This window comes from Oncorhynchus clarkii, unplaced genomic scaffold (genome assembly GCF_045791955.1).
Source record: "Oncorhynchus clarkii lewisi isolate Uvic-CL-2024 unplaced genomic scaffold, UVic_Ocla_1.0 unplaced_contig_3088_pilon_pilon, whole genome shotgun sequence".
Classification (NCBI taxonomy): Eukaryota; Metazoa; Chordata; class Actinopteri; order Salmoniformes; family Salmonidae; genus Oncorhynchus; species Oncorhynchus clarkii.
This window is the reverse complement of record NW_027258288.1, coordinates 1-12,418: the sequence shown is the minus strand read 5'-3', so window position 1 is coordinate 12,418 and position 12,418 is coordinate 1. Positions and strand designations below refer to the sequence as shown.

General features: G+C 43.2%; 1 protein-coding gene across 1 annotated transcript; it reads left to right on the top strand.

Moving 5' to 3' along the window:
- Positions 1–2,943: 2,943 nt before the first annotated feature.
- LOC139396483 (small ribosomal subunit protein mS29-like) lies at positions 2,944–6,617 on the top strand. Its single transcript, XM_071143505.1, has 8 exons — positions 2,944–3,067; positions 3,156–3,286; positions 4,704–4,784; positions 5,246–5,410; positions 5,579–5,638; positions 5,726–5,815; positions 6,026–6,134; positions 6,216–6,617. Exons 1-8 carry the CDS (start codon positions 2,944–2,946, stop codon positions 6,299–6,301), a joined length of 846 nt encoding a protein of 281 aa, XP_070999606.1. The 3' UTR covers positions 6,302–6,617.
- The last annotated feature ends 5,801 nt before the right edge of the window (positions 6,618–12,418 follow it).

Genomic DNA, 12,418 nt, shown 5'->3' with positions numbered 1-12,418 from the left:
CACTGTATATATACTTTTTTCTATTGTATAATTGACTGCATGTTTGTTTATTCCATGTGTAACTCTGTTGTTTGTGTCGCACTGCTTGGCTTTATCTTGGCCAGGTCGCAGTTGAAAATGAGAACTTCTTCTCAGCTAGCCTATCTGTTTAAATAAAGGTGAAATAAAAATGTTAAAAACAATATACAGCAGTGGAGGCCGCTGAGGGGAGGCCGGTTCATAATAATGACTGGAAAGGAGCTAATGGAATGGCATTAAACACATGGAAACCATGTTTTATTTATTTGATACCATTCCACCTATTCCATTCCAGCCATTACCACGAGCCTGTCCTCCCCAATTAAGGTGCCACCATCCTCCTGTGGTGTACAGTATGTGTATATTTTGCATTTGTTAAATTATTTTGATGTGATATAAAAGTAAAGGGCTTTATTTTTCTAGTATCGCATTTGAGAATCGATTGGCGCTTAGAGGTTTGACTGCCAGAGCCAGTCTACCTCTGAAAATAACAGAAGGTCCTTGGACCTTAAGGAGTAACGGGGAGGTTAGGCTCCTTAAGAGGACATCTTGAGCTAGTGCTAGCTATGAATATTTATTAACATTTAAGATGCATTGGGATGTCAGTTTCCATGTGATCAATGCATTTTGAAAAGTCAGCGCTACATATACAGTACATGTCTTTCTGGAGATGTCTTTCTGGTACTAGTAAAAATGTGTTTTGTGCTTCACCACTGTACTGTAGTTCATTCTAACGGTCCTAAATTCTAGAACACTGCTGTGCTTAGGCGTACACGTTTTGGACTATGATAGACGCTCTACACCTGCCTCTTACCTGTGGAATGTGATGATGTCACGGACAGGTAGCGCAGGTGCGGCCGCTCCATGGCAGTGGGTGTGGCCAGCAGCAGGAGGCGGTTGGCATGGAGATGAGACCGGAGACATTCTCCATCTTCAGAACACAGGTGAACGACCCGGTAGGTGGAATAATCAACCACACTTTATTCTGTAGCATGTGGTAATAAGTGTGGAGGGTACTGATGTTTCATCTCCCTCTGTCCCCAGGCCTGTCAGTCAGAACAGCACCTAGGGCAGTACTACACTGTGCCCCCCTCCCACTTCCACACTGTCTTCCCCCATGGCCTGCCTCCACGATACCAACAACAGGTTGTGTGTGTGTGTGTGTGTGTGTGTGTGTGTGTGTTTGTGTGTGTATTACAGTATGACTGACTGTCTGTACCCATGTCCAGGTGAAGACGTTTAACGAGGGCTGTGTGATGGTAAGGCAGCCTGCTCTGGAGCTGATATCTCACCTGAAAAGAGCTGACTACAGCAAGCCCACCCTGCGCTACCTACTCTGTATCCTACCCTACCTAATATACCTGATCACACCTCAGTGTACCTTTACACATTTAATATACAGTCGTGGCCAAAACATTTGAGAATGACACAGATATTAATTTCCACAAAGTTTGCTGCTTCAGTGTCTTCAGACATTTTTGTCATATGTTGCTATGGAATACTGAAGTATAATTACAAGCATTTCATAAGTGTCAAACGCTTTTATTGACAATTACCAGAAGTTGATGCAAAGAGTCAATATTTGCAGTGTTGACCCTTCTTTTTCAAGACCTCTGAAATCTGCCCTGGCTTGCTGTCAATTAACTTCTGGGCCACATCCTGACTGATGGCAGCCCATTCTTGCATAATCAATGCTTGGAGTTTGTCCGAATTTGTGGGGTTTTGTTTGTCCACCTGCCTCTTGAGGATTGACCACAAGTTCTCAATGGGATTAAGGTCTGGGGAGTTTCCTGGCAATGGACCCAAAATATCAATGTTTTGTTCCCTGAGCCACTTAGTTATCACTTTTGCCTTATGGCAAGGTGCTCCATCATGTTGGAAAAGGCATTGTTCATCACCAAACTGTTCCTGGATGGTTGGGAGAAGTTGCTCTCTGAGGATGTGTTGGTACCATTCTTTATTCATAGCTGTGTTCTTAGGCAAAATTGTGAGTGAGCCCACTCCCTTGGCTGAGAAGCAACCCCACACATGAATGGTCTCAGGATGCTTTACGGTTGGCATGACACAGGACTGATGGTAGCGCTCACCTTGTCTTCTCCGGACAAGCTTTTTTTCCGGATGTCCCAAACAATCGGAAAGGGGATTCATCAGAGAAAATGACCTTTTGCAGAATATCAGTCTGTCCATGATGTTTTTCCTGAAGAGAAGTGGCTTCTTTGCTGCCCTTCTTGACACCAGGCCATCCTCCAAAAGTCTTCGCCTCACTGTGCGTGCAGATGCACACACGCCTGCTGCCATTCCTGAGCAAGCTCTGTACTGGTGGTGCCCCGATCCCGCAGCTGAATCAACTTTAGGAGATGGTCCGGGCGCTTGCTGGACTTTCTTGGGTGCCCAGAAGCCTTCTTCACAACAATTGAACCGCTCTCCTTGAAGTTCTTGATGATCCGATAAATGGATTTAGGTGCAATATTACTGGCAGCAATATCCTTGCCTGTGAAGCCCTTTTTGTGCAAAGCAATGATGACGGCACGTGTTTCCTTGCAGGTAAGCATCTGTTATTTGAACTCAATCAACATAACAGAGTGATCTTCAGCCTTGTCCTCGTCAACACTCACACCTGTGTTACGAGAGAATCACTAACATGATGTCAGCTGGTCCTTTTGTGGCAGGGCTGAAATGCAGTGGAAATGTTTTTTGGGGGATTCAGTTAATTTGCATGGCAAAGAGGGACTTTGCAATTAATTGCAGTTCATCTGATCACTCTTCATAACATTCTGGAGTATATGCAAATTGCCATCATACAAACTGAGGCAGCAAACTTTGTGGAAATGAATGTGTCATTCTCAAAACTTTTGGCCACGACTGTACACAGTCATCCCTGTACCTCTCTATGACCTGTGTTGTCTACCTGTATTGTGTTGAATTATGTTGGTGTTGACCTTGACTGGTTGTGTAGATGGGGTGAAGGGCAGTGGGAAGACCATGTCTCTCTGTCAAACTGTCCACAACTGCTCCACACAAGGATGGCTAGTACTACACATACCAGATGGTGAGTAACACACACACACCCCGACGTGGCATACACACAGACACACAAAATAATGATGATGATGATGATAATAATCTCCTCTCTATAGCCCACCTGTGGGTGAAGAACTGTAAGGAGCTGTTGCCCTCCTCCTACCACGCCTCCCGCTTTGACCAGCCAATACAGGCCTCCAACTGGCTACGCAACTTCAGAACCACCAATGAACACTTCCTCTCCAAGGTAGCCCCTCCTCCTCAGATAGATAGTGGGCGCCAGGTACAGTGCCTGTCAAAAGTTTGGACACACGGTGTGCAAAACTGTCAAGGCTTTGCACACCGTACAAACCCAAAAAGCTGTAATCACTTTTTGGGTTACTACATGATTCCGTATGTTATTACATAGTTTTGATGTCTTCACTATTATTCTACAATGTGGAAAATAGTAAAAGAAAGAAAGAAAGAAACCCTGGAATGAGTAGGTGTGTCCAAACCTTTGACTGGCACTGTATGTGTTGCCTGTATGAACAAATCTAGGATCAGTTTATCATCCCCTAATCCTAACATTAGAAGTAAGATACAGTGCCTTCAGAAACTATTCACACACCTAGACTTTTTCCACATTTTGTTGTTACAAAGCCGGATTAAAATTGATTTAATTGTTGTTTTTTGTCAACGATCTACACAAGTTCTCAAAGTGGAAGAAACATTTTATTTTTTTAATTCATGGGAAATAAAAAAAGTAATATTTTGATTTGAGTTAATACATGTCAATCACATTTGGCAGCAATTACAGCTGTGAGTCTTTCTGGGTAAGTCTCAGAGCTTTGCATACCTGGATTGTACCATATTTGCCTAATATTTAAAAAAGGAACATTCAACGTCATCTTTGTACGCAATTCCAGTGTATATGAAACTTTGTTTGTTTCACAGTGTCGGTTTCTTTTTATCCTAAAAAAACTCCAGAGGCCTTGCCGATGACAAGTATACCCATATCATGATGCAGCCACCACCACTCTTGAAAATATGACATGATACTCAGTGATGTGTTTGTTGTGTTGGATTTACCCAAAACAACACTTTGCATTCAGGACAAAAAGTTAATTTCATAACACATTTTTTCAGTATTACTTTAGTGCCTTATTGCAAACAGGATGGCTTCCTTCTTTTCACTCTATCAATTATGTTAGTATTGTGAAATAACTACTATGTTGATCCATCCTCCGTTATCTCCTATCACAGCCTTGAAACTCAAACTTTATTTAAATCACGATTCGCCTCATGGTGAAATCCCTGAGCGGTTCCTGCTTCTCCGGAAACTACGTTAGGATTGCCGCCTGTATCGTTGTGGGTTTAATTTTACACTTTGGATGGTGCATCAATAATAGCTCCACCATACTCAAAGGGATATTCAATGTCTGTTTTATTTGTATATTTACCCAACTACCAATAGGTGCCCTTTGTGAACCATAGGAAAAGCTCCATGGCCTTTGGTTGAATCTGTGCTTGAAATTCATTGTTTGACTTAGGAACCTTACTGATAATTGTGTGTGTGGGGTACAGGGATGTCATTTTAAATACTATTGCACACAGTTGTTAAGCATATTTTTACTCCTTGAGGCATCCTGTATTTGTGACTGTGTCTCCCCTTGTTGTTTTAGATCAAGTTGAGGCAGCGGTACGTGTGGACTAAAAGAGAGAGCACTGAGGAGGGACGGCCACTAGGGGAGCTGGTGGACATGGTGAGTCGAGTGTCAACGTGCCCTTTATTAAGGCGTCAGCATCCTTCAGTTTGGCCGAACTTGGCTAGGCGAACTGAATGAGTGTGCTCGCATGCTCCCTTAAGACCTTCACTTGAAAAATGAGAGTGTTAATAGTGCTGTTTGTCCATTTTTGAGATGCCGTAGTCAGAATTAATCTAAAATAACTTAATCTGTTATGACGTTTTTGCCAAAGAGATCTTAGTCATGCAATTTTATATTTAACTAACATGTATTGGGCAGTATTTTTCAATAAAAAAATGTGCATGAAAACAAGTAATCTCTTGTTGAATGACAACAAAGCCTTTATTGCAGAATCCCTACTGTTTTCATGTGGAAGCCTTGCGTCTGGGCTCCAGTTCTGAAACATAATTGGTTCAGTGCACTTCTCTTAAGAATCTCATACCACGTATCATTGTTAAGCTGTGTTTTTTTCACCCCAGGGAGTGTCTCGTGTGAAGAGCAGCAGTGATGTGGTGGGGGCAGTTCTAAAGGAGCTGAGGCTACAGGCTGGGGGGACAGAGGGGGGCTTCAGGCTGGCTGTGGCTGTTGATGGAGTCAACGGTCTCTGGGGAAGGACCACGCTCAAGAAGGAGCACAAGAGCCCTGTACTAATACACCTATACACTGTGGATCTATAAAAAAAATTGATTTCTATTGCTTCCATTTTTGCCTTTGTAATTTCTGTGTAAAGATTGCTTACTTGACTGACCTTTCTCTCCCCTGTCACTTTTCCCTTCTCTCTCTACTTTTTCTGTGTCTCTCCTCTCTGCCAGGTGGCTCCAGAGGAGTTGACGTTGGTTCATAACTTGAGGAAGATGATCAACAATGACTGGGTGAGAACTGCATGGTGGTTATCCTCTGTGTAATAGACATTAGACAATTGTGATTTTACACCTCTGTTCCTCTCTCTCTCTCCTCAGTGTGGAGGGGCGGTCATCGCCACGCTGTCTCAGACAGGATCTCTCTACGCTCCAAGCTCTGCCTACCTGCCCCAGGAGCTGCTGGGAGAGGTCAGTGGTCATGATTACACCCTGGTTAATGTTGTTGTATGTCCAGTCCAAAAACTACCTCTAACCCTTGGTGTCTATTGATCTGGGCTAACAAGGGAATGATGTAGATGTTTTTGGACAAGACCCTTCTGATGTGTTTATTTGACTGATGATGCATATAGAAACAGAAGTTCACGTTTTAAAAACATCTATCCTCTGTTCCTCCTACAGGAGGGCTTTGACAGCATGGACCCATTTATCCCAGTACCAGTCTCCCTCTACAGTGAGAAGGAGTTTGAGAGCTGTTACCTGGACCGCCACTGGCTACAACACCCACACAGTAAGAGATATTCACTTTCACCACTGTTTGTGATGGTTTAGATTGACATGTTGAACTGATTGAGAGATTTCTCTCTATAAGGTCAGACAGAGGAAGGGAAGAAAGAAATGATCTTCCTCAGAAACAGAAACCCTTCTGTACTGGAGAGACTGTGTGCCTTCCTGTAACATCACACATGGGCCCACACCCTCCCACTCACCCATAGAGATAGGACTCATCTTTATATCTGTGACAGCATGGGCAGTGCCATTGAGGCTATAACCCATAGGAATCCCCACTCAGTTGACTACTTTGACCACTTTAAAATGGCGGAAGCCCTCGATGGTGCTGCCCATGCGACATCAAGGCCACTAGCATTCTCTATGGGACAAACGCCAACAGACTCATACATGGATTATAACGTTGCAGTTGTGTATGTGTCCCTCCATAAATTATTCTGTTGTGATGCATGATAGTGTCTTTCATAATAAAAATATACATAAACATTCAGATCTCATGTTCTCTTTTATATGAGCCAATACAGCCATTTTCTTCATGAAAAGTTAGTGATATTTGTCTTTTGAATATAGAGAGTACCTGACACAATGCACATAATTACAACACAAATGACTACTTTAAGTCAATACAGTTTTATTTGACCAAATCAAAGGGTTAAAAAGCCTCAAGGCTTTTGAATACAGTTTAGTGGTAGATGTAGACAGGTATGGTCAAGTGAAGCTGTTACTCTGCCTCATTACTAGTGTCCTCACGAGAGCACCAGACCATATTTCTGGGACTGTAGAGCATCAGGGCACCTTCGTCAGGGATGGTGAGGTGACCTCTTTGTGCATTGTTGGGCTGGTCGATGTTACGATGTCCAGATCACCTCTCTCTCTCTGTAGAGCTCCAGGGTACCTTTGTCAGTGAGGGTGAGGTGGCCTCTTTGTGTATTGTTGCAACGGGCGGTGTTACTTGACCAAATGGGATGGTCCTGTATGGTGTAGATTACCAGGTTGCCATCCTGTTGGAGGATGAGCCTCTGAGCATCTTTGTTCACAGTGTTTGATGCCCAGACAACCCGACCCCAGCCATAGAGCACAAAGTTGCCATCGGTCTGCAAAGAGAAAATTAATTTGCATATAAACATGTTAGACAGATGACCACTGTACTGCTGTGCATTCCTTTCATCCACTTTTAAATGATTACTTAAAGTTTAGGGTGAAAAATATTTCCCAAATTATTTTTCAATATTCGCGGCAAGTGTTCGTCAGCTAAATCAAAATATTAGGGGTGTGCATTTATTCCATTCGATACGTATCTAGATACTTGGTCTGCGATATGATACAGGAATGATACGTTTTCATTTGAAACAATGCGATGCGGTTTTGATTAGAGAATGAATCAATGCGATTTGGTTTGATGCGATGTAAATCGATGCACTAAGATTTTCATTTCCCATTCTAAATTAAAATCTGCAATTCGTAACATGTCAGAATGTATAATGGACATCCACAAATGAATACACACATTAGGAAACGTAACATATCAATGGTGACCCGTCAGAGGGCAGAGCCTGTTTTGCATGTTATTTTGGCATTAATACGTGTCACATATCAGTTTGCAAACAATGTAAAAAATAAAATTAAGTTAATAAATCCGCATACACACATGGTCTCTTTTTTTGCTTTCTTGAGTAAGGCAGCTTCAAAATGCAGGTGTTTCAGCATAGTTCATTGCTTTCTGTGGTGGTGGGACAGCCATTGGAAAATACAGAGCTTAGGGATTGGTAATGTATTCTAGTTGTGCAGTGATTGGCTCAATGTTCTGTCACTCATTGGGACACCACATAAACGCAAAATATACATTGAGACCTCAAATTCAAGTCCCATGGGTGCTGCCATAGTTACATTAGAAGTGCCCATCCAAGAAGGCTAAAGGTCGTTGGCCACAGATAAATTGTTAAATCACGTTATATCTACCGTAGATTTGATTGGACTGATCATGTCAACATCATACTTTCAACATTTTAGCTAGCAAGCAGTCATTTTCATGAATCACGGTGACAGTCTGCTGGAAAATCCTTTTCAATCCTTGTCATATGAAGAGAAATTATAGATAAAATGTATTGCTGCTCATCGACCATAAACATTACAAGTTGGAAAATGCAAATTCAACAATGAGTGGTTGCAAAGCAATCATTAGCCTGCTATTCAGTAGAGAGGGTGTTTGGTCCAAGTCTGGGTTTAAGGGTCTCTATTCCAGGCTTAAAAGGATAAACATTCAACACCATGGGCCAGAAAAGTTTGAATATATTGGCCATGCTGTCAATCCAGCATGCCTTCTGCCGCATTCAAAACAACTGGAAACTTGGAAATCTCAGACTTTAATGAGTTCAAGACAACAGGGAACTCTGGAAAAAAAAACAAGCTCAGACTGGGAAAATACATTTTTGAAGTTGTGAACTCTGGCCTCTTTCTAGAGCTCCGACCTGAAGATCACTGACGTCATGATTCAACCTTGTTTCCCCCCCCCCGAGTTCCCAATTGTCTTGAAAGCACCATAAATCCAGGAAATGCCAGACTGATGAAAAATTTGCCCACAAGGACCGCCGCGCCACCTTCCTGTTCAAGTGAGCACGGCACAACAAGGGGAGTCCAAAAATGTCTTGTTTGCAGCTGCATAAATTATGTAATATGACAGGGAGATATGTATACTGTAGCTAAGAAAGTACTACTATGTGTATTTTGTGTAGTAAGCTGTTAGTAGCCTATGTGCCTCACCCTAATAATTTGGTCCCTTCCCCCCCTACTGTTCTGACTTGGTGGTGCCCATGTAGCCTATTTTAGAGTAATGTAATAATTGAATATTGTAAGAGCTTTCATTGTTTGCTTATATGCCCCCTTTATCCTATGGTACTGACTTGGTGTACAGGGAGAATGCTGTAAGAACGGCCCATGTTCTGAATTCTGTCGCTGTACATTTCAAAAGTGCTGAACAAATAGCTATATTGACTGCGTCCGCTCATTAATGTTGTACTCGAAATTACAGATTGCCTCTTATCTGCTCGTTGTCCCCTTATGCCATAGTTTGTACAACTCAATTATCAGTAGAAACCACATTTGTTTAAGCAAGTCAGCCATATCAGCTATGTTTTTTTAAAGGGCAGTAAATGAGGATGAATTAACCGTGTCGCTGCCAGACAAGGCTCCACTGATAGCCAGGTGTAGCAGTGATAATGATTTACGCAATTGGGCTGAAAAGAAAGCTCCACTGCTGGGACAGCTTTCTGTAGGCCCTAACAGTTTGTGGGCACCATTTGTCACCATTGTAGTGCAATTTGTGTATTGCTTAGTGTTGTATTGGCGTTGCTGTCATGCATCTAAAACATTTTTTTTTGTTCACCCACCAAGATTTACATGCTAAAAATCGCCACTGCATATCCATACTAAATGCAGTGTCTTGGATTTACTTACAGAATGATACGAAATGCTCGGAGACCACATTGAGTGGGGTGGTAGATGCCTAGTCTCTATTATTGCTCAGCTCAGGTGCCTATATAGACATACATCATTTACACACACGCACACACACAGAACCCAGGTCCTGCGTGTCCCCAGGCACTCATTTGTTGACTTCGAAAAAGCCTTGGTTTCATGCATGTTATCAGAAGCCGCCTCCCTACATTTGTTTTACTCACTGCTTTAGCACACTCCACCAACCCTGATGTCCTTGCCGTGTCTGAATTCTGAGATTTCCATACCAAACTACAACATTTTCCATCAAGATAGAACTGCCAAAGGGGGAGGAGTTGCAATCTACTGCAGAGATAGCTTGCAAAGTTCTGTCATACTTTCCAGGTCTACGCCCAAACAGTTTGAACTTCTAATTCTAAAAATGAATCCCTCCAGAATTAAGTCTCTCACTGTTGCCTCCTGTTATAGACCCCCCTCAGCTCCCAGCTGTGCTCTGGACACCATATGTGAATTGATTGCCCCTCCTCTTCAGAGTTCGTTCTGTTAGGTGACCTAAACTGGGATATGCTTAACATCCCATCAGTCCTACAATCTAAGCTAGATGCCCTCAATCTCACAAATTATCAAGGAACCCACAAGGTACAACCCTAAATCCAAAAACATGTGCACCCTCAGACATTATCCTGACCAACTTGCCCTCCAAATACACCTCTGCTGTTTTCAATCAGGATCTCAGCTATCACTGCCTCATTGCCTGTATCCGCTATGGGTCCACAGTCAAACGACCACCCCTCATCACTGTCAAACGCTCCCTAAAACACTTCTACGAGCAGGCCTTTCTAATCGACCTGGCCAAGGTATCCTGGAAGGATATTGACCTCATCCCGTCAGTCGAGGATGCCTGGTCGTTCTTTAAAAGTAATTTCCTCACCATCTTAAATAAGCATGCCCCTTTCAAAAAAAGGTAGAACTCCAGACTTGACTGCCCTCGACCAGCACAAAAACATCCTGTGGCGGACTGCACTAGCATCGAATAGTCCACGCAATATGCAACTGTTCAGGGAAGTCAGGAACCAATACACGCAGTCAGTCAGGAAAGCAAAGGCTAGCTTTTTCAAACAGAAACTCCAAAAAGTTTTGGGACACTAAAGTCCATGGAAAACGAGAGCACCTCCTCCCAGCTGCCCACTGCACTGAGGCTAGGTAACACGGTCCCCTCCGATAAATCCATGATAATCGAAAATTTCAATAAGCATTTCTCTACAGCTGGCCACGCTTTCCTCCTGGCTACCAGCTCCGCAACCCCCGCAGCTACTTGCCCGAGCCTCCCCAGCTTGTCCTTCACCCAAATCCAGATAACAGATGTTCTGAAAGAGCTGCTAAACCTGGACCCGTACAAATCAGCTGGGCTAGACAATCTGGACCCTCTTTCTAAAATGATTTGCCGCCATTGTTGCAACCCCTATTACCAGTCTGTTCAACCACTCTTTCGTATCGTCCGAGATCCCTAAATATTGGAAAGCTGCCGTGGTCCTCCCCCTCTTCAAAGGAGGTGACACTCTAGACCAAAACTGTTATAGACCTATATCCATCCTGCCCTGCCTGTTGTCCGGAACTCTGGCAGTCTCTATGGGGGTGCCACAGGGTTCAATTCTCGGGCCGACTCTTTTCTCTGTATATATCAACGATGACGCTCTTGCTGCGGGTGATTCCCTGATCCACCTCTACGCAGACGACACCATTCTGTATACATCTGGCCCTTCTTTGGACACTTAACTAACCTCCAAACGAGCTTCAATGCCAGACAACACTCCTTCCGTGGCCTCCAACTGCTCTTAAACGCTAGTAAAACAAAATGCATGCTTTTCAAACGTTCGCTGCCCGCACCCACCCGCACGACTAGCATCACTACTCTGGGCGGTTCTGACTTAGGAATTTGTAGTTGTCCACATTCTAGGTGTCTGGCTAGACTGTAAACTCTCCTTCCAGACTTATATCAAACATCTCCAATCTAAAATGAAATCTAGAATCAGCTTTATATTTCGCAACAAAGCCGCCTTCACTCACACCGCCAAACTTACCCTCGTAAAACTGACTATCCAATACTCTACTCAGCAAACTGGATGCAGTCTATCACAGTGCCATCTGTTTTGTTACCAAGGCCCCATATACCACCCACCACTGCAACCTGTATGCTCTAGTCGGCTGGCCCTCGCTACATATTCGTCGCCAGACCCACTGGCTCCAGGTCATCTATAAGTCTATGCTAGGTAAAGCTCTGCCTTATCTCAGCTTACTGGTCACGATAACACCCATCCGTAGCACGCGCTCCAGCAGGTATATCTCACTGGTCATCCCCAAAGCCAACACCTACTTTGGCCACTTTTCCTTCCAGTTCTCTGCTGCCAGTGACTGGAATGAATTGCAAAATAAATAAATCATTTAAAATAATAATTTAAAAGTCGCTGAAGCTGGAGACTTATTTCCCTCACTAACTTTAAACATCAGCTAACCTATCGCTGCAGCTGAACATAGTCCATCTGTAAATAGCCCACCCAATCTACCTACCTCATCCCCATATTGTTTTTATTTACTTTTGTGCTCTATTGCACACCGGTATCACTACTTGCACATCATCATCTGCTCATCTATCACTCGTGTTAATCTGTTAAATTGTAATTACGTCGCTACTATGGACTATTTATTGCCTTAACTCCTCACGCCATTTGCATACACTGTATATAGACTTTTTTCTATTGTGTTATTGAGTCTATGCTTGTTTATTCCATGTGTAACTCTTTATCTTGGCCAGGTCGCAGTTGTAAATGAGAT